At 49.8% G+C, this 25,745-nt stretch overlaps 1 protein-coding gene and 1 pseudogene across 1 annotated transcript; one reads left to right on the forward strand and one right to left on the reverse strand.

Annotated features, from left to right (window-relative positions):
- Window positions 1-316: 316 nt before the first annotated feature.
- Window positions 317-24,924, reverse strand: RAB7B (RAB7B, member RAS oncogene family). The gene is made up of 6 exons (XM_010991352.3): window positions 24,705-24,924; window positions 17,147-17,215; window positions 16,469-16,595; window positions 15,568-15,783; window positions 8,493-8,618; window positions 317-2,465 (listed from the first exon to the last, which is right to left on the reverse strand). The coding sequence occupies exons 2-6, from the start codon at window positions 17,197-17,199 to the stop codon at window positions 2,385-2,387; spliced, it is 603 nt and encodes a 200-aa protein (XP_010989654.1). The 5' UTR covers window positions 17,200-17,215; window positions 24,705-24,924; the 3' UTR covers window positions 317-2,384.
- On the forward strand, window positions 22,211-22,604 carry LOC135318749 (large ribosomal subunit protein eL39-like; annotated as a pseudogene).
- Window positions 24,925-25,745: the final 821 nt, after the last annotated feature.

Below are 25,745 nucleotides of genomic sequence, written 5' to 3' on the forward strand. Positions count from 1 at the left end.
AAAAGGGTGGGGCATCTTCCTTTTGCACTGGGCCCTGCGAGTTCTAGGCTGGGTCTGTTCTACTTTTTTTTTTTTTTAAATTCATGCACAAGATTTTTATTATCACAGTCTGAATGTCCACTCTGAAGCAAATGGTTAAGAAAACAGTCATAACTACTGAAGACTATTATATAGTTATGAAACACGGTGTGAATGAAAAGCTTCCTTTTTTTTTTCCATTTTACTTTTTGTTATCTTTGTATTCTCTTTGGTATCTTTTAAATTTTGAACCATGGAGACCTTTTTTAAAAATTCAACAACTAAATACCACAAAGGATTAAAACAAAGACAGACACATTTATTATTTGTTGCGCACATTTAGAACGGTCCCTATGTCAACTGTGGTTCTTGAGCTGCTGTATAAACACTGCACATCCAATCCACAGCCCGACTGAGTCCCAGGAGGGCCTGTGTGATGTGCAGAGTGCCACCCCCACAAAGGACACAGAGACAGAGGTGTGCTCCGGGCCACCTGCTCCCATGCTAGGTCCACGCCGCTGCGCAGGACGAGCAGTTCTTATTTCACAGCTGTGTGGAGAGAAGGCGTTCTCCAAATTCTCTTGCTGACCTCCCCACCTGCCACCCCCCTACCTCTATGCACATCTTCAGAGTCGGATGACACTTGGAAGTGATAGGCTAACATCCCCAGCTCTGCTTGGAGCTCGGGGAAGGATATGTCCGTGTAGACAGAAGACGTCTGTGGTGGGCATGGATGTGGCCATGGGAGACCTTGTGGGGGTCACCTTGCCCACTCCCTTCAGAATGGGCCCTATCTACGCTGCCTGTCACCAGAAGAAAAAGTAGCTTATGACCTTAGAGTCTGCAGGGACAGAGAACCATGAATTCTCCTGGCCCCTCTCTTTAGTATTTGTCACCAACGCAGATTTCTGGCCTGAGTCATTGATGTTGCACCTTTTGCCCATCTCTCACTAGGCTTAAGAAATTGGGATTCTCCTGCCCCACAAATCTCGAAGGGCTGAAAATACCTGGAGACAGAGAGCCAGCTTTGGGCATCAGCACAGGAAAACAGCCGTTCTTCAAGTGCCCAAAGAACTCGTGCTGGCTGCCGGGCCTGGAGGGGAAGGAGCACTGCTGCCCTCTGGTGGCCAGTTGGCAGAAACTCAAGGAGTCATCCAGGGGGCGGGGTCCCCTTTGCCTGTCTCTGAGACAGCAGCTTTTAAATTAATGACTTTTCACGGTTTCTGGAACAAAGCAAGCTGGTCCTCGCCCTGGGGCCTTGGCCCCTGCTGCTCCATCTCCTCAGAATGCTCTTTGTCCAGAGTTCAAGTGGCAGCATCTTTCTCATTCTTTAGCCTTCAGGCCAATGTCACCTCCCCAGGGAAGCCCTCCTTGATGACTTTGTCTGAACTAGCACCCAAACCCACTCCCTGTCCCTCTCTGTCCCATTACCTTGTTTCACTTTGTTCAAGCACTTACTGGCTCTTTGCAAATATCTGTGTACATTCTGTGTCTGTTGCCTGTCTCCCTCATCAGAGTGTCTGGTCCCGGAGAACAAGGGCTTTGTAACATTTGTCACTGGACCTCAAGGCATCGTACATAGTAGATACTCAAAACTACTTGTTGAAAGAATAGTAAATGTATCTCAACAAGAGCAACTGAGATTTAAATAGAGCTTCTGGTCCTGAAAACCGCACTCTAATGTGGACAGGGCACACGCCACACCCACTGGACAGACGAACAAGCCGAGGCTCAGAGAGATTTGTGGGGGTAGCCTGAGCCCCAGCATGGAGAAATGTGCCAGTTCCTGGTGGGTTTTCCTGGGCTCCCTCTGTCTTGCACTCTGGAGGGGGCAAACGGGGGTGTCCGGGGCCTGAACAGCTGCTGATGGGTGGAGGTAGACCCTCACTCCCCGGTCCCAGTTACAGAGGGAGCCTGAGTGGCACCCTTATCCAAAGCTGTGCTGGGGCTTTGTGGGGATGTGGTGGATGGGGTGAGGAAGGCCAGGCCACAGGAGAATATAACAGGACTCCGGAGACAGCAGCTTGTCTGCAGAGATGTGCCTCCTGGAGCAGGAGTGTGTCTGGGGAGGGCAGGTAGCAGGAAAAGCTGGAGACAGCAAGAGAATTGGTCTCTTCCAGGACTTGGCTGTGACATTCTGGGTTTCATGCGGACTCCCTGTCGTCACTAAACTCAGCCTGCAGCAGGGTTGCCCTCCAGGTCTGAACCCAGTGCAGACGTGAGGGGGTTCAGGGCTCTGGCCGCAGAGCCTAGAGCGCTGGGTGGAGCCAGGGCAGGCGGTGGGGCTGGTGGGGCCGGGATGACCAGGGATGACCAGGCCCCAGGCATGCTCTGTCTCTGGGCCTACAGAGCAGGAGTCCGGAAGGTCAGCAGCATCGACTCCTGGACTGGTCTTCTGGTGAAAGCTTGATGGAGTCTGTGAGGTAACTCTCCAAGATGCTTCGATACTGCAGGAGGAAGAGGGGAGTCAGCGTGTGCATCCTGATGGGCTGAGCACCTTCTGCACGCTATTTCTTAATGACCAATGGCCCTTGGGCTTTCTGTTCCCTCCCTATTGTGCTGCTGGGAAACTGAGGCCCAGAGGAGGAAACCATGGTCTTCCCCACCCCCTCCTCCAGCTCCTTCCAGGGACCCCAGAGCAGTTGGGCAGCTGCGTTAGGGGCCCAGGTCTCCTGATCAGATCCTGTAACTCCATTCTCCAGAGGGGACAACAGAGGTGACGTTTGACCTCAGACAGAGGTGGCCATAGCCCGCTCCTCATTTCTGCAGGGGACCTCTCCCCACAAGCGTCCCCTCACCCCAACCTTCTCTCACCATATCCACTTCCCAACCGCCCACCACCCTCTGTCCTCCCCACATCCAGGGAGCTCCCCCACCCAAAATAGATTCACTGTATTTATGGGTCCTTTTTGCTTCTCTGCCCATGCTCCCAAATCCTCCTGTTCCAACGAGAGCCAGAGAAAGCCCTTTCTCAGTCTGACAAGACTCTCCCCACCCAGTTGGCCACTCCGCACCTATGACCCACCCGGGTGGGGGAAAGGGGAGGGGTCCTTCTTCCAGGAGACGGAAGGGTCTCTTCTTAGAGGGGTCACATCTCTTTCCTTGGCCACAGCTCCCCCCGCTCTCTGAGCTCCCAGGGTCAATGTTCCTCCTGCAGCTGGTGGTGTATGTGTGAGAGCGAGTGTATAAATGGATGCACTGGTGTGGACCTGACCTGGGCAGAGCCCCCAGTGGGGCGGTCTGTCTCAAGTGCCCCTCTGAGGGGACAGCTTCCAGAATGGCAGTTGTGCCTTCACTGATTGTTTTCTCCTCCACGTCTGCCGGGCTCTGGCTGTGGTGAATGTCAACCAAACCCTTCACGCCCATGAACCGGGCCCCAGGAGGCTGTCAGGCTTGCCCGCTGCACCCTTGTGATGGGGGCCCCCAAGGCACATGAGAAGGTCCCCTGAGGCCCCATCACTCACTGCCACCTCCAGACTGAGCTCTAATTTAGCCTGACGGCACAGAGCCCGCGGCGCTGGGCCTGGGACCCAGACCTTCTTCACAGAGCCTGCTTCTTGGGGAGCCCTCATTTCTCACCTGCTCCCGTGTAGGGTCTCGGGGCCAGAAGAGCCCCAGTGTCCTTAGTCAGCCTGCGTGGTGGGTCCTGAGTATCCCTCAGCAAATTCTTTTGAGCTCTTAGAATTTTATTTGTTTTATATAAAAATTTTTTTTTTTAATAGGAAGGGTTAGTGTTGGGGAGCGGGGAGCAGTCTCTCCCAGTGAAAGCATGTCCCTCCGGGGATGTCTCCGCCCCCAGCTCCACCTCCCGGGGGAGGATCCTAGCCGGCTGCCCGCATGCCCCGCGCCTCCCCCAGTGCCTCACCCTGGGAGAACAGCGTGCTTCCCGGAGGAGGTGTCTGAGGAGAGAAAACGGCCCTGAGGCTCCTTCCGCCAGCTCCGCCCAGGCCCGGGTGCCGGCCCGGGTCTGCCCAGCGCCGGACACCGTCCAGGCCTCCTGCCGGCCCCTTCTGCAGGCGCCCTCGCGCCACTCAGCTAACTGTAGCCAAAATCCTGCCATTTCTGAGCCTCCCAGGGAGGGACAAGGAAGAGCAGAGTGTTACTGTTCAAGTCCCTTTCTAAGCTGACTGATTCATTTCTCCCGGAAAGACAGGCTTTTGAACGGATTCTCTTATTTTGGTACTTCCCTGGTTCCCCGTCGCACCATGAAAGCCAAAGGGAACTTTCCTACTTGGCTCTTTCGGACCCAGGGGGGCAGGCCGGTGGGTTCGCCGCCGCCGAGGGTGCCCCACCCTCACGTCTACACAAGGCGCAGCTGGGACCGGGAACCCGAAGCCCTGCCTCGTCCGCGATGCCAGGCTTCGCGGGGAGGGCTGCCGAGGGCCGGGCAGCTGCGGGCTTTCTCAGCTGCTTTGTGCTTTGTTGGCTGCTGCCCCAGAAGGTGTGAGACACGCCCTCCTTCATTACACCGGCAAAGCCTGAGGTCTTCACGCCACCTCTCTTCACCCCGTTATATTCCCACCCTCCCCAGGTCCAAGGAGCCCCAAGCTCTTCTCATTCCTGACATCATCTCACGCGATGCTGGCACCATCTTGCTCCTGGGGTTTCCTGCAAAACTTCCAAGTATGGGGCAGGCCATAATTAGGTTGCCCGTGTAATTCTTTTCTCCAGACCCCGGTCCTCTTGGCAAACATGTAAAGTAACACTGTAATAAACTAATGCATTATTTCAGTGGGTATGTGACTGTGCAAGTCTGTCCCTCCCAGCCTGGTCACCCCCAGGGCCCTGCCTTTAGATTCTGCATCCTGAGGACCTCAGAAAGGCCCTATAATTTCACTAAGCTCACCTACTAGTCAGCCTGCTTCCCTCCTGGACACGGCAACTTTGTCCTTCTCCAGTGAATCCTAAGGGACCTGGGCCACCACGCTGCGGCTCAAACCACCAGAGCCCAGGCTGACCAGCCCAGCAGGGAAGGTATTGCCAACTTGGTAAGAGCAAAATCACATCATCCCAATTCCCCCAAAGCAGGTGGGTGTCCCTTTTTGATTATGAGAGCATTCTTTTTTAAATTTTTTTTAAATTATCATTTTTTTAAATGGAGGTACTGGGGATTGAACCCAGGACCTCGTGTGTACTAAGCATGTGCTCTTCCACTGAGCTATACCCACCCTTCATGAAGGAATTCTTTTTTTTTCCTGTAAAATAATTTAATTCAGTTTTTGTTTCACTTAATTCAATTAAATATATATATAATTGAAGTATTAGTCATGTTTTGAATAACCATCCTAATCTTTGAAAGTAGCCAGATTGGGACACTAAAGTAACTACCCACCTTCTCTCCTTTCAAAATGTAAACTGGGTAACTAGGCCAGGGCTCTGCTTGCAAATCGCTCTTTCCATCCAAAGCTCACCGCGAACTCAGACATTCCGAGGAACCTCAGGGAACCTCAAATGTCACGCGTCCCAGTGGACCACTCTGCCCCCTCCTCTGGTGATGCTCCAGCATGCCCCTCTCTTTTCTGTCTTGGTCACTAATCGATTGTCCCTCCGTTCACCAACCTAGAAACCTCGTCATCAAACTCAGCAGCTCCTGATTCCGTCTGTCCCACACTTGACCATCATCAACCCCTGATGGTTCTCCCTCCAAAGCTGCTTTAGTCCTCCAGGCCCTGCCATCTCCATCCTCTCACGCCTGGACCACTGCAGTGCCTTCTGGACCACCCATGCGGCCCATCCTCTCTGCTGCATGGAACTCCCCAGCTGGAAACTCTTAGACGTAGCTGTCATTTAAAAATAGCTACCTTGTCTTTAATACCTTCTCTGTGCTTCGATATTACTTCATTTAGCCCTGGCAACCACTCCATGAGGAAGACACTATTACTTGTGCTTTAAAGGAAAGGAAGTGTTGGCTGAGGGAGGCTGCATGACTTGTCAAGGACACAGTGAGTGAGAGGTGGGGCCTGGATTTAAAGCCAGATCCACCCAGCTTTGGGGCCTAGCTCTACCCGCCCGAGGAACAGCTCCTCTCACATCTTCCTCTCCAAACGCTCTAGGCAGGTGGGAATGAGCACATGACCTTCCTGGGAGGGAGGGGAGAGGTCTGGGTAGAAAATGTCCTTGAAAACTCTTGTTTGACTTTAAAATATAGATTTGCAAACTCCAGTTTCACCTTAAGAATCCATGTGAGTTTTTAGATTTTGTGCCCCATAAGTATGTTTGTTTTGGTGTGAAATGTTTCTCCTCCGAATTTCTGAATAATATAGACATTGCAGGAAGACACACTCTGCTGGACTTCAGGTCCTGGGTGGGTCCCTGAGTGCCCTGGGGGCCCAGCAGCGGGTCTGGAGAGCGTGGGTCCACGGCATGAAGCCCGACGTCTGGCTGGGGCTTGCCAGACCCTCACGGTCTGGTGCTGCTGACCTCGGAGCCTCTTTGCTCGCCTTGGCCCAGCGCCCCACTTCCCTCCATGCCGCATTTCTCCCTCTTAGAGGTGGAGCCTGCAGTGGTCCACAGGCCCCGCCTGGGCACCTGGCCACGCCCTTCTCCCTCCCCTTCTGCGGCTCCTGCTCACATCCCCAGTGGCCCATCTCCTGCGAACTGCGAATCATCTTTCAACATCCAACTCACACGCCACTTCCATGGATTGGCATCCTCGCACACCCTCATCACCAGCGCTTCTGAATCACGTCTGTGCCTTTGCCATCCCCTCCCCAACCCCTCCCCCATGGCACTTACTCCGTAACAGTCTATCTCTGAATGCCTTACTCCTCTACCTGATTGTGGAGCCATTGAAGTCCAGCCTTAACCTGACAACTCAAGAATGTTTATGGAACGGAATTATTTCCACTTTACAGATGAGGAAACCGAGGCTCAGAGAAGTCATACGTCTTGCCCAGGGGTCCCCTTGAAAGCACCGGGGCAGGATCAAACCCAGGTCAGTCTGACTGTGGGTATCACACCTGTGAGCTCCAGACTTCTCATCAGTAAATCTTCCCCAACATCGTGAGGGATTGACATGGGGTTGTCAATTCATTCTTTTGCCAAGTACGCACATGAAAACCAAACCAAAACAAAATAAAACCAACCGCAAGCAGATGAGCTACCGTCTGCTAGCACTACGTGTCATGAAAGTGACACAGCAGGGAGGATGGAGCTTCAAGAATGAGGGACACTCCTTCTCCAGCAAGGACAGCTGCTAACCACGCCCAGACACTGCCTGTGGGCTGATGGGGCTTCCCGTGACCAAGCACCTGGCGGTCTTTGGACTATGTTTGTTAGGATCAGTGATCACGGATCACCCTACAGGGTCGAACGGCATCCTTACCCTCCAGGGACCAGCCTGAGCAGGCACCTCTGTATTACTGACTGTGATAAAGCTGTATGTCCTGCCCGGGTGCTAGAGATGGACCCCTCATTTCTGCCACCACCGCCACCCACAGTGAGGGCTGGAGGCTGGGAGGGGAAGCATAAGAATAGCTCCCCGGGGGAAACGCTGAGATCAAGGCAGTGGGGTGTATGGACGGCAAGCCGGAGCCCTCTCCCTGGGCGGCTGCTAGAGGTAGCTGCTGTTGCTCTCTGTCATGGACAACCCACAGGGCAGGGCCAGGCAGACCAGGGCCAGCAGGCACTTCTGCAAGAGGGGAGCCTTCCGATCGCCCCTCTTCATTCGCTCCTTTCCTCAATTCAAAATCACTACTGTGATGGCCTTCTCCCCTTTTCTAAGAAGCCCACCCTGATTAAATGTGGCAGAATAATGAAACAAGTGGAGCTCCTCCCAGTGCAGATCTCTCATGGACTCTCTCTGGAGTTTCCAAACTCCACATCAGAACGGCAGCCTCCCTGCTCTTCCTCTCCTCTCTCCTCCTTCCCTTCCTGTGCAGCCCGGGCTGCATGCCCCTCCTCTGGGGCCCCATCAACTGTCCCTTCCCCACCACACCATGTGCTGTCTGAGGCGCCCATGTGCTGTCTGTCTCCCTTATGGGAGCGAGGGGCCCGAGCCCTGCACACATGGCACATTCAGCATGCTTGCTGAAGGACCATGCCAAGGGGTCTACATCTATCCATCTTTTTGACTGGAGGACGTCAGAAACTGCTGCAGGCTTGATTATTCCACTTGGACCAATACTTGGCACCACGGGGCTTCTCTCCCACCAGTGAGGTTTGATCTAGATCATCACTTCTCAAACTGTTACTAAATTAGAATCTCCACGGGTGAGGTACAAGACTATTTCTGAGAAACTCCATAAATGGTAACCAGCCAGATTGAGGGACCACGGACTACGTACTCGATGGACGCTTTATGCCTCTGGGATTCTGTAGTTCCAGGACGCGCCACTGAGCTTATTCAGCTATTAATTAATTAAGATGATGAGCAACCCTTTCCCACCCACGTCCCTACCCACACTCAGTATGATCTTTGCTGGACAGTCCTAAGTTCCCCATGCCAGGGTACAGCCCTGGCAGGGGCCACTCACCCTCGACAGGGCCCGACTGGCCAGCATCTCGAAGGCTTGTACCACATTGATGTCATTCTTGGCACTGACTTCAAAATAGGGAATATTCTTCTCTTTACACCAGCCTTGGGCTACCTCCTGCGGCACCTGAGTGAGGGGGAGAAAGGATGACTGTTCCTGTATCACCATCACCACCATCACCGCCATCCCTGCCGTCATCACACCCCCATCATGATTGTCTTCATCACATTCCCTTCATTCCCGCCTTCCCCACCACCACTCCCATTTCTTGAGAACTTTCCACGTGTCCATAACTTCATATGTATTTTTTTTAGAAATAAATTGTATTTATTAACGTATACCAATAAATATTTGATATACTTCCTTCTGAGGTTTTTTTTTTAATTGGAGTATAGTCAGTTTACAATGTTGTATCAATTTCTGGTGTACAGCATAACAGTTCAGTCATACATATATATACATATATTCATTTTCATTTTTTTAAACATAAAACAATGAGGTGGCTATTGTTAGCTCCATTTTACAGATGAGGAAAGCAAAGACTGGGGTGTGTGGGGCTGAGCGGGGTTTGAACACAGGCTTGGCAGAATTAGAGCCCACTGCATTATGCTGCCTTCTTAAGGTCTACACCAAGAGCTTCTTCCTGCCTTAAATCTGTCCTCAGTCCCTTCAAAGGGAGGTAGACATGACTGGCACTAGCCAGGGAGGGAAGGCTTCCTTCCCCCGAGCTGGCTGACAGGCCCACACCCAGGAGGCCTGCTGCTGTGCAGAGACGCAGGTCCCTTCTTCCCTAGGGTAGAGTCCAAGGAACAGTTGATAATAAGCTCCAACTATGGGCCAGATGCTGTGTTAGACACCTTATCAGATTAACTCATTTAATCTTCTAATAATCTTGAGAGATGGGTGTTTTTAGCTTCGCATTAGAGATAAGAACACTGAGGCTCAGAGAGGTTCAGCAGCGTGCCTCAGATCACACAGCTAAGAAGGGCAGAGCTTGGATGCAGCCCTAGCTCAGGGCTCCCGTGGAGTCTGCGCTGCCCTCTGCAGGGCACTGTCTAGGAACTGTGCGTCTGTTCTGTCTTCCACTGGACTGTAGGTTTCTTGAGCTCAGGGTCAGATCCCACACCATACAAGTGGAATGAACACATCTCTACCCAAAGGCAAATGCCAGTCACAGTTTGAGGATGTTGGATTGGAAAATGCCCTGGCAGCCCTGTGGGTTTCTTCCAATGATAACTGGTTTAACTGAGTTTAGTTTAACTGATTATTTTGGGGAGGAGGAAATGACCACCCACTGAACAATTCCTGTGCCTGGTCCTTTATAACCATCATTTCACTTTATTTAAGGGAGCCACGGTTTTTCTCGTGGCGAAGGATCATTCTACCCTTTTCCCTCAACACAGGGGAGCCAGGGGAGATCAGAGACTGTCCTCTATCATGTTTCCCACAGGTTCTGGGATGTCTGTCTCACTGGGACTAAAGGCACCATCACGGTCCCCTGTCTCTTTGGTCCTCTGTTGCCTTGGCCTCAGGAGTGGCAGCAGGGCCCAGGGGCTCAAGGCTCTCTTCACAAAGCCTCTGCTCTCTGTCAGGCTCGCTTCCTAAGACGAGAGGCTAGAAACTGGGGTCAGCTAAGCAGCCTGCCCTTTGGGGAACTGGGATGACACCTCCACCCACCGTGGTCAGGCTCTGCCTGGTCTGTCTCCCAGGAGCTGCTGCACTTGAGCAGATCAAGGAGAAACCCCAGGCCTTGGTTTTGACCTCTGATCTCTAAGGTCCTCCTGCCTTTTGGGGCGAGGGGCCCCCAAGTTGGCCAGGACTGCTCCCTTCTGTGGAGCAGAGATGACCAAGACCTGGTGAGCAACCACGTAGCCTCACAGCTTGGGGGAAATCCTCAGCTATTTGGATGAAGGATCAAAGATGGCCAGATCGCTGATTATTACTGTCCTCGCTAGTAACATGCAAATAAATAACCATTAGAAATTAACATGTTGTAATGGCTCGATGGCATCTTAGAAATGCAAAAGGTTTTGTATCCTTTAAAGTCCTTTAAAAAACTTTAGGGCAAGGATGGTACTTACACTTCTTAGCGCTCCCTCCTTCTTTACATCCTGCCCCCTGAACAGCTCCCACCCCCACCAGGTGATGAACATTTCTCTGGGCACATCATTGGTGTTCAAGAATTACAGTAAAAATTGAAGTAAATTAAAACAAAATCAAGTGCCTCTGCTTCTCCAGGAGACAGGGAGATTTCATGGCACGAGAAGCAGAAGCCTGGACTGGTGCCCGAGGTCACCCAGAGACAGAGCCAGCAAGACAAGCGCCCAGCTCCAGCCCCGCTGATCCTGGCTGGCTGGTCTCTCCCACTGTGACCTGGCTTGCCCGGCACCCGCTTAGGACAGATATTTTCTCTCCTTGTCCCCCACTCTTTCTCCATCCAGTTTTTATGGAATGCTTAAATACACACTCCAGGATATCCGTTGAGTTTGTGTTGCAAAGAATTACCATTCTTTTTATATCGCTTGCCCTCTCCCACTCGACTTCAGAAAGCTGCCCTGGGGAGAAAGTGCCCCGCACGGCACTTTTCACTTTTTCCTTTCCAATTCTGGTTACAGCGTCATGATTTTTAAAATCACCTTGTCTTTTATTTATAAAACAACAGTTATTTATAACTTAGGCTCTGACTGTGGAAATAAACTCGGGATGTGGTACCTGGGGACAAGGGAAGTATGAACCGTTTGAATGTGTTACCTCCATTAATTTTGCTTTTGGCTGACAATATATTATTAACATTTTACTTTTCCTGTTACAGTTTTGCTAGTTCATCAGAGGTCAAATGTTTGACAAAATTAGTCCATTGTGCATAATTTTATTTCTGATGCTTTTTCTTGTATGCATTTAAAGTGATCTACTGTGTGTGTTAAAATTCACGTGTCAGATACATTTTAAGCCACTATCAAAAATAAAGAATATTTTCAGAAAACAGAATCCCAAAGTTATAAATCAGCAGTAAGTCAAAAACTGCCTACCTGAGCAGAGAATAGAGAATTCATACCCTAGAGAATAAATTCCTTGCAGCATTCATGCTAGTAGGGCTTTCTTTGTAACAAACTAATATATATATATATATATTTTTTGACATTTATCTTCTGTAGAAGGCATAATGGTTTTTTTTTTTTTCAAATCTAAGTCAGTAATTTCTTTAAAATTATCCTGGTGAGATATTTACTTATTTTGGTAAAATATACATAAACATAATATTTACCATTTTAACTTTAAGCATCAGTTCAGTGGCATTTAGTACATTCAAATCGTTGTGCAACCATCACCCTTACTCATCTCCAGCACTTTTTCAACATCCCAAATCCAGCATAAATGTTTTAAATGTTCATTTACTTTTGTTAAGTAGAAAGAGCTTCCGTATTTTCCCAGCCCACACCTTGGTGATGTTAAGAAGGAGGATAATCATCACTTTTATTTATTAAGATTGCCACTGCTTTATAGCTGTCATTGCCTAGAATCCTCAAACAACCTCATTAAATCAGTGTCAGGTCTCCATTTCACAGATGAAGCATCCGGAACTGGCCAAGGACACACATGAATGTGAGCATGAATTTGAGCCCGGAGAAGCGCTCCTTCAGGTGGTCCTCAGCTCTCATCCGCTCAACCCTGTGCAGGTGAGTACTGCCTCCAGCCTCCTCTCCAAGCCCGGCTGCGCCTCCCCATAACCTTTCTCCACACCACACCTGGCCAGCGACTTCTGGCATCCTCTCTGCTCATCCTCTGCTTGGTCTGTGCCATTTGAAGGCAGTCACTTCCCAGTCTCACCTGGGACTCCATGATCCTGGGTTTCTGGATTAAAGTCCCGCTGCTCCCCCCTGCTCCCAGTTCCTCCTCTGCACTTCCCTGTGCTCATTTCATTACTGCTAACACTTCCTCACCTCTGTTCCTCCTGCTCTACCCACCTCCAAACCCTTCCCCCTGGGCCTACCTGCAACCCCCCTCCCCATCCTTCCTCCTCCTACAGCATCCTCTCTCACCTCCCTGTCTGGGCTGAGCCCTGCCTTTTCCCGGAGGACCCCTGTTGCCCTCTCTGGTGGGGGCTGTTTCCCGTTCCCCACCCTACTCATCACAGACCACAGAGATGGGTTGGGCTTGCCTGGGGATTTACTGCTTCTTTCAAACTCTTATTCTTCCCCTCTCTGCAGAACAAAGCTCATCCCCCTGTGGCTTGGTCTGGACTCCCTCTGCCCCTTGGGGGCATCCCCTACACTTCCCATCCTGCCTGCTACCCACTCATTCACTGAATGCTTGCAATCTGCTGAAGCTTCCTCTCCGTGGAGCTCCCACCTCTCACGATAGACTCACATTTCATCCCTGCCAACAGCCTTCACCTTCTTTCACCAGCTTCTCCTCCCTGGGCCCAGACCCAGTGCCTCCATAAACCACTAAATCCAGTCTCCCATTCTGTAGTTCAGTCTCCTTTCCCCTCCCTCCTTCTGCCCAGCTCTTCTGACAGCCCCCTGGTCCTTCAACCTCTCCTTGTCTCTCTTCTTTCCTCCATGGTTTCTCAGCACCCCCACTGCTTTATCTTCAGCTGCTCTTGTCTGGAAAAACCTTCCATTGAGCCCCTGGCTTTTACCCCCTGCACCGCTGTTGAAGGAAAACACAACACAGACTCCACCTCAGACTCCTGGTCTCCTCCTTCAGCTGAGCCCTTGGCGTCACCCATCAGTTCTGCTCTTTGTCATTGACTAGCTCCTTCCTCGTTTCTTTCCAGAGTAACTGGTGCAGTTTCACCATGAGTCTTAAGCCTCCTCCTTGGTTTCCCTTCCTCCTCCCTCTGAACAGAAGATGCTGCCTCTTATTTGTGAGGAAAAGTCACACTCTCAGTCTTGAACTCTCCCAGCTTCCCGCCCTGTGACCTACAGACATATGAAGAAGGACGTTAAAATAAAAGTTTTGGCAGAAGCACTACGATGTGATAGATGTCGGATATCAAGTTGGTTGGGAGATAGACCACCCCCAGGACCTTGCACATTTCCCAAGGTTCATGACCAACAATCTGTTAGGTGACTCTGAAACCCCTGGAACGGATATAGAAAGATTGGAAAGGAGGGTTAGACAGGGTTTTTTTGGAGAGAGTTGTGTTGTAGGTACACCCCCCGCCCCAACCTCATCAAGAGGGAGAACACGTAAGGCTTCACCTCCAGCCAAAAGGGGGCTTCAGGGGAGGCCACTTGGAAACGGTAACCTGTGACTACAGGTTGGTGGCTACAGCGGATTCCTATCTGACATGCATCTGAGGGATCTAAGGCAAAAGGCAGCAGGGCAGAGAGAGGACAGGCTGCACTGAGAACTAATTACTCTTGCCCCTACAATGGAGCCAGAATGCCCGGGTGTGCCTTATGACGGAGAGGCGGGCTCAGCAGAGAACTAGCCAGCCTGGAGCTGTTGTAAATCCCATCAGGATGAGTGCCTGCAGGAGGAGGTAACACAGTGGGGTGGAGAATGGCTCTTAAACTCCTAAATTAGGAGTTGAGGAGAGAAAGGAAGAAAATGCAAGACCCTTGTCATGGGAGGTACAGTTAAATGTTCCCCGTGGAGGCTTTTAGGACCCAAAGGAGTGACCCATGACGAGACAGCTTGAAATACTTGCTGGGTCTGGAAAGCACAAACTATCTTAAGACAGCACCAGTCAACTAAGGGTCTTCCTGCTCTCCTGACCTCTTCTCCCTCTTTTTGCTTCTTTCCTGACAAGGTCTGAAATCAGAATTATCCTGAGAAGGGGAGGAAGTGTGGACACAGAAAGTTGGCAATGAGAAGCAAAGGACTGTACGCCCCTCCTAGACCCTGGGTCCTCACCTGCAGCGGCCCCAGTGGGGAAAAGACGGACTTGACTGTGAAGGAGCTTACGACTTTGATTCCTGTTTGAGGTTGGATATTTGTAATTAGAGAATTGACACTGAATTTGCAACCTGAAGTGACCGTAGAATCGATAACTTCCAGATTTCTATTTCCAGCACAGACTTCTCCTTTGAAGTTTCACTCTTATGTGCTCTAAAGCCTACTGGTCATCCCAGATTAGCTGGTCTACAAGCTCCTCAAACCCAGCATGTCAAAACCAAACTCATCTCTTTGAACAGGAGGCTCTTCTTTATGGAGGTGATAACTTGGCTGGAAGTACCATCACCCATCCATCCATCCATCCACCCATCCGATGCCTCGGTTCTCCTACCACTTTTCTCTATTTGAACCCTCATGAAAATGCGGTTCAAATATGATGACTTACTTCCCCATTTATTTTCTGTATTTGAAACACTAAGACAGCTTGTTCAAACGGCTCTTTTTGGTGTCATTTGGGCTTCATTTGACACAAGAGCATCTTTTAGAAATTAAGTCTTCTTCTGTTCTTTTCTCAGTAGTAGACAATGATGAACAGAGCTCAACTCAATGTTCCTGCAATGGTAGACAGCTACGTAAGCGTGGTCACAGTAGCCGTGGGGCAGGCAGGTCATCTGTCACGTGGTTAATGGGATGACGCCGACTATGCTTAAGCTAATAAAAAGCCTACATTACTACTCTCCCAGAAAATGTGTAGATTCAGGCATTCATAACTGCAGACCCTACATCTCACCCTGGTTAGAGATACTGTTCTACAGGTTAACTCAGTTCCACCTGCCTACTTCCGATGCCTTAATTCTTGTATTCCCTGTCTCTAGACAAAATTGCCTTCAGTTCTCGGCTCACTTCGTGCCATTTCTTACTTTTGCTCATGCTGTTTCTTCAGCCTGGAACCCACTTCCTCTAGGAAGCCCTTTCTCTATTCTGGGTTTCAGTAGGTGCCCCTTCACTGTGGTCCCCAAACATCCAAGGTGCATCTCTATGATTGCTTATGATTTACCATATTGTATCACAATTGTCTTTTAAGTGATCTGTATATATTACTAGGCTGTGAAATACTTAATGTAAGGACTACACCTGATTCAGCTCTGCATGTGTGGGACCTAACCCAGTGCCTGGCACGTAGCCAGCACTGACATGTTTGCTGAATGAATGAAAGAGTGACTGGTACCTGCCGGTCTGCCAGATCGATCTTGTTCCCCAGCACCACCATGGGGTAGGACTTCTCCATTGGGATGGTTTTGGCCAGAACATCACCCCTCCAGGTTTCCAAAGCTTCAAAGGATTCCAGGTCGGTGACATCAAAAGCCAGGATGCAGCCATCAGAGCCTTTGTAGAATGTGGACACCATGGAGCGGAACCGCTCCTGTCCGCCTGTGTCCCAGATCTGGAGGGGAAGAGCAGCCGCCCCGTGAGGCTGTGATGAGTGGCTGGAGGTTGGCGCAACCAGGTCAGTCACATCGTATCAATGTTTCCTTTTCTGTGTAGGGGCAGATAGCCCGGGCACAGGTGCACACAGTCCTTTCACACACGGCCACCCACGTACACTACAGTATCTTTGCGTTAACATTTAGCATCCCAAGAGTTCTTTCACATCTGAGCCCTCATTTTCCCCCTGGGTCACTAGGACAAGCATTGTTATTCCCATCTGATAGATTTGGACCTTGGGGGTGACTTGCCCAAGGCCACTTGACAAGTTTTCCAGGGAACCTGAGCCTTGGAGCAGGGTCTCCCAACTCTGGATTAGTGTTCTTTCTAGATCATTGATCAGCAAAATTTTTTTGTAAAGGGCCACATTGTAAATACTGCTGTCTGTTGCCACTACTCAATTCCGTTGTAGTGTAAAAGCAGCCCTAAGACCATAAGTAAACAAGTGGGCATGGCTGTGTGCCAATAAAACTTTATTTTCAAAAACAAATGGTGGGCCAGATCTGGCCCATGAGTTGAAGTTTGCTGATCTATGCTCTAGACTATTCTAGCTCTTGGTGCACATTGCTGTGTGAGTGGCTGTCCAGGGAATGTGGGTCATTATCAGGTATGTGTGTTGAAGGTGGAGAGGGAGTGCTGCTCACCTGTAGCTTCAAAGTTGTGTCATCCAGTATAATAATCTTGGAGAGGATGCTGGCCCCTAGTGTGGTCTGGTAGTCCTCGTAAAACGTCTTGTGCACATATTGGTGGAGGAGGGAAGTCTTTCCTACACTGAGGAAAAAACCCCAGACATGTGAACACCCACTCAAATACACACACATGCGCACACACACACACACACACATGCACACATCCCTACCGTTCTCAGCATCTTTCCATGCCCCTCTCACTGCTGTCTCTCCCTGAGATTTTGAATTTCTAACATTTGCAGTTTAAGTAGCAAGGGACTAGCGAATGGACTCTAGAAGGAGGGACCAAAGTGAGCAGAGAAGTTTCCAGAGAGCTGAGTGCCTCACAGCAAAATGGCCAAGTCTTTACTGTATGTGGCAGGAGGTGGGAGGACAGGGAGATGCTAAGTGACTTGCCTGATTCACACAGCTACTTACTGCGGACCTACTGCTGAGCTGGGACCAGAAGCCAGGCAGCCTGACTCCCAGCCTCTGTCTCCCATCTCAGCTCCTTTCCTTGGAGTGGGATGCCCTCCCTGGTTCCACTCTGAATCAGAAAGGGATCCCAGGGAGGTGGGAGCACATCCAGGAGGTCTTACTGACCTTGGGGAGGGGCTGCTTCCCAACCCCCAGACCCCGCAGAATGTGGCTTACCCCAGGGCTCCGATGATGATGAGTTTGAGGTCCACCTTCTTCCGGGGATTCATGGAGGTGTGTCAGGGCCTGTAGGGAACCAGAAGTCACATGCTGGCTAGAGCCCCCCACAGCCATTGTCACTGGGGCTGGCCTCTACCTTCCCCTCCTCCTGTGCAGATCACTGCCCTGGGCCCACCCCAGGCAATGACTCAGCTAACCATCACACGCCCATCCCTCACTTCCTTGGGGGTCTCCCTGAGGCTGGAAGGATGGTGGCCCCACTGGACAGGTCCACCTCTCACCTTCCGGCTCTACCAACCCTGCTCTTGGAGGCAGCCAGGAGCACCCAGAAGGCTGGACTGGACTGAACAGAGGCCTCGCAGACAGTCAAGCCTGGAGCCAGGGATGGAGGGCAGTGTGGGAAGAGGCGATGGGGGTGAATGGGACAAGGGGTCCATTGTTAGCACTGCTGGGAGGCTTGGATGGAAGTGTGCCCTCCCCCAGCCCGAGGGGTTGCTGCACTGGCAGAATCAAAAGGCTCTTCTCCACTGCAGCTGAGGGGGTGTACATGTTTCTGGAAAGCTGCTTGGCAGCAAGGATGTCCCTGCCCTCCACTTCTAGGAATCTGTCCTTAAAAAAATCTGAAATGCGGGCAAAGACTCTTGTTCAAGAATATCACTTCCCAGTATTTATTTATAAATATCCAACAATAAAGAAATGGTTAAAGAAATCATGGCATACAATGAACTATTAAGCAGTCATTAAAATGGAGTTTGTGAGCATAGTATAATAATGTGAGAAAAGGCTAATGCCACAGGGTCTAAATGAAAAACAGAAGACACCAAACTGTACATGCCATACCCCTTACTGAACATACCCCCCCGTCAAGTATTAAAATGAATTCCTACTTGCATGGAAAAGAGTCTAGAAGGAAATATATAAAAAATGTAAGTGGTTAGTTCTGGGTGGTAGGCAACTGCATGATTTCAATTTTGTTTTCTATGCTTCTTAGCATGTTCGAAATTTATTTTTATAACCAACATGTCAAATATGTATTGTTCCTATAAGAGAAAACCACTTATATGTGTGTTTTACATATGTGTATATATATAATTATTACTATGATGATGATTTTTAAGAAAATAAGCAAAACTGTCCCAGGTAATCGTGTTTCACTGGCTCTTTGGTTCTACCTTTGCAGGCACGCACACATATATACTATTCCCAACTCCTGGGTCTTCTAACCTTGGATGCACTAGACGTACTGCCTTAACCTTGATCTGACTCTGCTTGGATCTGGGAAAAAGCTCTAAATTGGATGTCCTGAGGTTTTGGTTCTAGTTCTCACTTTGCCACTGTGTGACCTTGGGCCAGTTTGAGTCTTGACTTTTCAACTAGAGAAGGAGCCATTTGGGACCCAAAGGCCCAAGGCCCCTTCTGGTTGAAATATGTTGTATCTACTGGAGCTGTAACTCACTGGGCCCTGAGAGCCTGGCCTGGGGGTGCCTAGTTAGTTAAAACAGAAACCCCGGGAGACCTAGGATTGTTAGCGCTCTTCCATGAGCCATGTCATGGCCCAAAGGTGATTTGAGGCTCTGCTGTCTCAGAGCTGCCTGTCCCAGGAGCCAGAGTTGGTGGCACTGGACCGTCTTCTGTAACCCAGGAGGGCTGGGTGGACATGATGGGCCAAAGGTCTTCTTGATGGTCCATGCATTCATTCAACAAATGCCTACATGTCTGCTGCGTGCAAAGCCTTGATCTTGAAGCTGAGATGAGCAAAAAGACGAAGCAAATCGGAGCCCACCCCAGGGAGTCATTAGGGGAGAAAGGACAGGGGCTTAGTGATTACAGCAGAGACAAATTGTAAAATGTCACGACAGAGGCCCAGAGAAAGTGCTGTGGGAATTCAGGGTGGGGTGGAGGGGAAGCCGGCCATCCATCTGGGCCCTGAAGAAATGACACATGTGGTTGGTGGGGGCGATATTTCAGAGGAGGGAATGAAACAATCAAAGCTTGAACAGGTGCTCGGAGAAGGCGATGGTTGGCTTCAGGGAATGAGGCGAAGGGTGTGGAGAGAGAAAAGCCTGGAGAGGAAGCAAGATTAAGATGGGATGTGAATATCAGACCAAGGGTCCTGTCATTCATTTATTCACTCGTCAAACATTTCCTATGCTTCAGACCTACAGAGGAAGAGAAGTCAAGGTACCGACTGGGGTGGGTATTTTGTAATGGGTGTCACTGCCCTCAAGGAAACTGGCCAAGGGAGAAATGACACAGAAATTCCTGAAAGGCACGTGTCTCTACATTTACACCCTGGAGGGGAGTGGAGGCGATGGTGAGCTCTTTCCCAAAGGCTTTGGTACAACATGCTAACTTAGCTTTACAAGCCGATGCAGTGCCGTAGAAAGTGAGTCAGAAGTGGGAAAGTTACCAGCATTGGCTGAGCACCTGCAGGGGGCGCTGTTCTGCATCCTCTGCAGGGCTTAGGGAATCAGCCCAATCAATAGCCCTATGAGACTAGCACAAGGGAGGCTCAAAGAAGCCAAGTCACTTGTAATTCAGTTTAAGACCACACGCATAGTATACGGGTGAGCGGATGCCTTAACGGGTGAATCAAAGGCCAGAGAAGGCTGCTCTATGCCGTGTTGCCTCTTGACCCCCAGAATCTGTGTGCACAGGACCCAGGGCACTCGGCTTGGGTTTGGTGAACCCCAACAGAACCCCAGTAGAGCTGTCAGAGGATCCAGAGACAGGCAGCCAAAGTGACAAGGGGCACAGTGGAAGAGGAGGGAACAGGGCTGCTATATAAGGACTGGCAACAGGGGTCCAGGCTGGGTGTGCTGACGCGGAGGGGAGCCAGTCACATGTCCTCGCCATGCATCCTCGACACTCGCTCGCACTATAAGCTAGCATTTACTTGCCTGGCGGCGTGTGCGGGGGGTGGGGGGGGGACTTTGCGAATATGCAGATAAAGAGCATGCATATCATTGTGAGGCTAATGAACGAATACATTACACTACATTTAGCACACATAGCACATTGTTATAATACATTTACTGGCACAGATTAAGGGCTCAAGAAATGTTAGCTATTTTATGACACACAAAAATAGTCTGTGGGATTGGCACCGTTATTATCTCTATTTTATCACTGAAGAAACAGATGTTTAGAGAAGTTGAGTATGTAGTTCATCTCTAAAAACACAGCCTGTAGGTGGGAGAGCCTAGATTTGGAGCTGGGATTTGAATCCAAGCCTGACTCCGGAGACCACAACTTGTAGCCACTAGGTCCTTCTGCCTTCTGTGAAACTAGAATGAGGATCACACACCCTGCCGCGAGGTGCCCCTGTCAGAGATGCTTCAGGGCTGGATGGTTTGGGTTTGACATGGTGCTGTGGAGCTGGTGTGCATAGGCAGGGAAAGCCAGGGGTGAGGGCAGGGGAGGCAGGAAGCAGATGTGTATCCACTGCATTTAAGCACTCTACGGACAATCACAGACAACATGGAACATAAAAGAGGGCAAAGAACACAAATAAGTAACCAGTAGAGAGATCTTATAAATGATAGGGAGTAAGCTTTGAGAGTTGCTCAACCTCACTAATTTTTAAGGATATGCAAAGTCAAAAAATACAATTTTTTTTTTACCCACCAGAGTGGCAAAAATTAAAAAGATTGATAATAATATTTAGTGTTGACAGGTGGGTAGGGGAAACACTCTTGTATTTTTTGTTTTGTTTTGTTTTTTATCAATATTTCTTTCTTTCTTCCTTTCTTTTTGGGTTTTTAAAAATTTCTTTCTTTTTGGCAGGGGGAAGTAACTAGGTTTATTTATTTATTTATTTTTATAGGAGGTGTGGGGAATTGAACCCAGGACCTTGTGCTTGCTAAGCATGTGCTCTACCACTTGAGTTATACCCTCCCCCTAGCAACACTCCTGTTTATTGCTGATAAACTATGAATGGGCACCGGAGTTTTTGGAGGGCGATTTGACAGTATCGTAATTTAATATGCACATAGCCTAGATTCTAAGTCTAGAAGTCTATCCAACAGAAATACACATATGCTCAAATATGCATTTTTACAAAGCTGATTGCTGAAGAACACTCTAAGCTGTCTGTCAATAAGAGACTTTTCACATAAATTATCCGTTTATACTCTGGAATACTAGGCAGTTTTAAAAAGAGCAAAGTAATGAAGTGGAAAATATGATAATTTAAGTAAAAAAGAATCACTGAACATTTTCTATACTATGATTACAACTGTATAAAAACAAACAACAACCCCTTGTATATGACTATGTTTAATATTATATTCATGCCTGTCCTATAATTCACAGAAAGCTATGGAGACATGCACGCTAAACGATTAATAAGAAGTGGGGAAAGGCAGATGAGAGGCCGGAAACTGTTGTTTTATTATATATATGTCTTGCGTTAAAATTTATTACACAAGCCTAAGTTGTTATTGTAATTAAAAATATCAAATAAAGACAACATTTCTTTAAAAAGAACACGTGGATGGACTGTAGCCTAAAGTCATCTGAGTGTAGCTTCCTACAGGACAAGTCACTTCTGTGTCTCGGGCAGGAGAAGGAGGCCTCCTGGTAGCATGGAGTGATCATGAGATTTGGAGTCAGAGTTCTCATCCCACATCCAGACATTCATGACCTTGGATGATTTACTTAACCTTGGCGAGTCTGTTCCCTCATGGGTAAAATGGACATCACTCATGGCTGTGGCTTATTCTATGGAGGGGCATGTGTCATGTTCCTATAGCAAACTGGGAAGATTCAGATAAATGGTTAAGCGTGGTGGGGGACGGGGACCTGGTTTGTAGTGCCTGCCACTTTCTGGGGTGTAAATACTCCTGCCACAGCTGATTTTAAGCTACCAGCGTGGCGCCTGCCCCAGTACACTATGGAAGGACCTCAAAGTACATCTGGTCCAACCTCCCACCCACTGCTTGGGTCATCTCCACCATATTCATGGAAAGATGGAGCCAGACCTGCCCCCACAGAACTTCTTCCCTCCACTAGGCGTGGATTTCTCCTGGAGGCCACAGAAAAAATGCTTAATTCCTCTGCTACATGCCAGCCCTCCCAAGATTTAAAGTCTTCTCTTTGAGTTTTACTTGCTTTTACAATAGCCTCTCTCTCTCTCTCTCCTTCTCCTCCACCTTGGTGTGTGTGTGTCGTGGATCCTGTTCCTCACCATGTCTTCTTATAAGACTTTCAGGATCAGTCAATTCCCGGCCAAGAAACAAAAGCAGAATTGTCCCACTCCCTAAGAGATTCACATGAAAACTGGGGGTAAAATCAGGTTCTACTCCAAGAAGAGACATTGGAGAAGAACCAGGCTGGGTCGTAAGGAATCACACACAAGATGGCACACATATTGATGCTGTCTCAAGGTCACTGGCATCTTACTACATCTAGCCGACAACATCACCACTATCTGGGTAGCTGGACATGCTCTATTGGGAAGATGATCTTTCTCCTTGTTTCTATGCTTCTGGACTAGTAGGCTGGTTCAGTAGTAACTATGTGAGCCTTTTTGTTTGAAAAATAAAATAATAAAATAAAATATCCCGATCCTTGGTCCCAGGATAATTAGCAGCAAGAGGGTGACCAAGACTGCATCAGCAACAATGGAGGGTGGCCTGGGGGTAGACACGGGCTGGGCTCACCGAGGAAGTGTGTGCAGATTTCAGACTGTGCCCGAAGTCCCTTCCTGTGTCCTCTGGACTCTGCCTTTGACTGCGCTTTGATAATGGCTGTCCTTTTAAGCCTCCTCCCTCCCATTTAGCTGACTCAGAGGCTTTGAACCAGTGCATCCTCCTAGAGGCCAGATTGAGTCTCCACCCTCCACTGTTAAATAACAGTGAAAAGCAGGTTGGAATGCATGGCTCCCCTTCAGCCAGGGCAGAGCCACACAGAGCAGAATTGGCCGGGACTGTTCTCCACTGCATGTGACATTGCAGAAAACTCCCCTTCTTGCCTGGCAGGGCATCTATGCCCTAGCCTTGTCCATCTGCCAAAGCTACAGTGTAGCTCAGTGCCCAGGGAGTAAGAAAGACTGAGTTGATGACTCCCAAACCCCGCCACAAATTTTTGTTTTAAACCGGTCTTCTCAGAACTCTTAGACCTGCTCTGTTTTCACCTTCCCAGTTCCCTTCTCTCTCTGCCCTGCTGGCCCCAACCAGGACCCAGACACAATCTTCTGCCTCCTTCATGTTGAGCGAGGTGTCATGTCTGCTGACAAGGAGGAGGGAGGAGGGGCAGTGAGCAGGGGCAGATGAGAATCCTGAAGCAGGCAAAATCCCCCCAGCCGCCGCACACTCTCTTCCCCTACTTTCAGCCCCTCCTTCCCTGCCCCCATGCCTTGGAAAATGACAGATGTATCCACCCTAAAAAATTATGGGGTTTACAATCTTGGGAGTAAATTCGTCTTTGAAAAGAGGCTATCCAGGGAGCACAGGTCTTTATTGCCTCTCAGGAAGCCGTACAAGTGTGCCTCACCCACCCAAGTCCTAGCAGGTCTAGACCTGCTCTCTCCAGGAAGTGTACCCATAGCCTTGGTTTCAGGAGGCTTAGCACTCCTGCTCTTAAGTTCTTTGAGGTTATTAGTCCTAACTCCCCAGGTAGACTGTCAGTGCCCAGAGGGCAGGACAGTGCCTCACACCTCTCAGTATCCCTTCAAAGAGCCTGACCTACACTGGAATGTTGAGTCTTCAATAGTCATCCATTCATCCATCCATCCATCCCTATCCATCCATTCATCTTTCTGTCCATCCGTCTAGCCATCCATCTGTCCATCTATCCATTCATCTGTCCATCCATCCATCCGTCCATCCATCCATCTGTTCATCCATCCATCCATCCATCCAGTACATGTATGCCTACCACATATCAGCATGTAGATCTGAGGATATAGACAAGTTACTGTCTCCAAGGGACTTGTCTGGTGGGGGCTTGATTGATTAAGTCCAAAGAACTTAATTTTATTAACATATAACGCCTAGCAATTAGAGGACATTTTGCAGTTAACAAAATGCCATCATAGCCCAGTGGATTCCAGAGTCAGAAACACCTATTTGTGGCAAGCTGGGACAAAAACCCAGGTCTGTCCAACTCTGTGCGTTGGCTCCCCTCGCATTGCAGAGCTGTGCTGAGAGACATATTTAGAATCAGAGGGACACTTTCCTACTCCAGGGGTTCCCCCTTCCCTGATGAGATGCTTTGGTTGACACGGTTCCATCTCAGAAGGTACTGGGCCAGTGGGGAAGGGGACTGTGTGTGAGCAGGACCCAGCCCTGCTGAAGGCCTCCGGTTTCTGGATGGCCTTCCTCTGACTGTGCCGCCGGCTGCATGGTCCTGCCACTGACTGCGGGCTGTGCAGAGCCCCGAGCGGGGCCCCAACTCCCGGGCTGGGCGGAGACTCCTGTCTGCCTTGGCTGGCTGCCACCTCCTGGGAGTTTCTCCAGATGTGAGGGTCTTTGGGCAGAATCTAAACCCCGCAGCTGCCAGATTCTAAGGCTCCCTTGCCTCCATTCCTCCCCGCACCGCAAAACCCAAATACCTCTGGGGCTGCTGGAACAGACAGGAACCGAGAAAAACTTCCAGGGCCCTTTCAGCCTCCGACAGCCGGTGGGGGTTCTCTCTGAGTCTGGGGGTCTTCTCTTAGACTGACAGTCTCGGCCGGGTCAGAAGAAAAGGGCTTTGGGAGCCAAAAAAGAGTTTGTTGAGGCCAAGGCACTTCCTTCTGAGTTTTCCTCCACTCCCTCACATGCACAAACTTGGGAAAGTTGCAAAAGAGGCTGGGCCGGGGTGACCTCAGCCGTGTGGGTGGAGGGGGTGGGGTGGAACGGGAGAGCCCGGTTTCAGAGCTGACTGGGTTTGGGGCCCCGTGAGGATGTAGTTTACAGGGCCTGGGGGGATCGAGGAAGGGAAGGAAGGCTTGAGGGTGGGAGCTGGTGGGTTAGAGGGTCTGCAAGGTAGCACGCCAGTTTGTGGGCACCAGAAAAAGCCTCTGCCTCAGCGGCTGGAAACCATCCAGTAAAGGGGCCCTTTTCTTTCTTGAATTATAAGACTCACACGTGTCGTAGATTCTGTCCTGCCATCAGCCTTGTGGGCAGAGGTTCTGGTCCTCGTGCCTTGCCCTCTCACACTGCAGACACATCACATCATCACGTGACCATCACACACACACACACACACACACACACACACACACACACCCCTAGGCTTGTGAGACGGGAGGCAAGTCCTGACATTTCCCTGGGCCTCTCGGATGAGAAGGTCAGACCCAACCTGAACTACTTACAGAGACCACAGCAAGTTAAAAATGCTGTTAGCGTGAGGCTGATTTGAGCTGCCTGGAACCACGCCTCAGGTAACCACGGTTGGCAGATAAAAGTGGAAAAAAGTGAGTTTAGACACGTCCAGATGAAGTGGGTCACTAGATCCCAGGGGATCCCTTTAAGGTTTATAATACATTCAATGCGCTTCCACCCCCACATTCCTTCCAGGATGGGATTTCCCTCCTTGGCAGCCCACCGTTTCTTTAATAGTCCTGTCAGAAAGTTCTTCCTTTTGTCCAATCTGAGTCTCCTACGCTGCT

The sequence above is a fragment of the Camelus dromedarius genome, chromosome 21 (genome assembly GCF_036321535.1).
Source record: "Camelus dromedarius isolate mCamDro1 chromosome 21, mCamDro1.pat, whole genome shotgun sequence".
In the NCBI taxonomy this organism is placed as follows: domain Eukaryota; kingdom Metazoa; phylum Chordata; class Mammalia; order Artiodactyla; family Camelidae; genus Camelus; species Camelus dromedarius.

Bases quoted from the DNA above. Each gene is read 5' to 3' on its own strand.
- RAB7B (XM_010991352.3), bottom strand. From the start codon at position 17,199: ATGAATCCCCGGAAGAAGGTGGACCTCAAACTCATCATCATCGGAGCC. The intron at 16,596-17,146 runs GTAAGCCACATT...TTTTTTCCTCAG, and splicing joins ATCATCATCGGAGCCCTGGG to TGTAGGAAAGACTTCCCTCC. The intron at 2,466-8,492 runs GTGAGTGGCCCC...TTCCTCCTGCAG, and splicing joins CCAGTCGGGCCCTGTCGAGG to TATCGAAGCATCTTGGAGAG.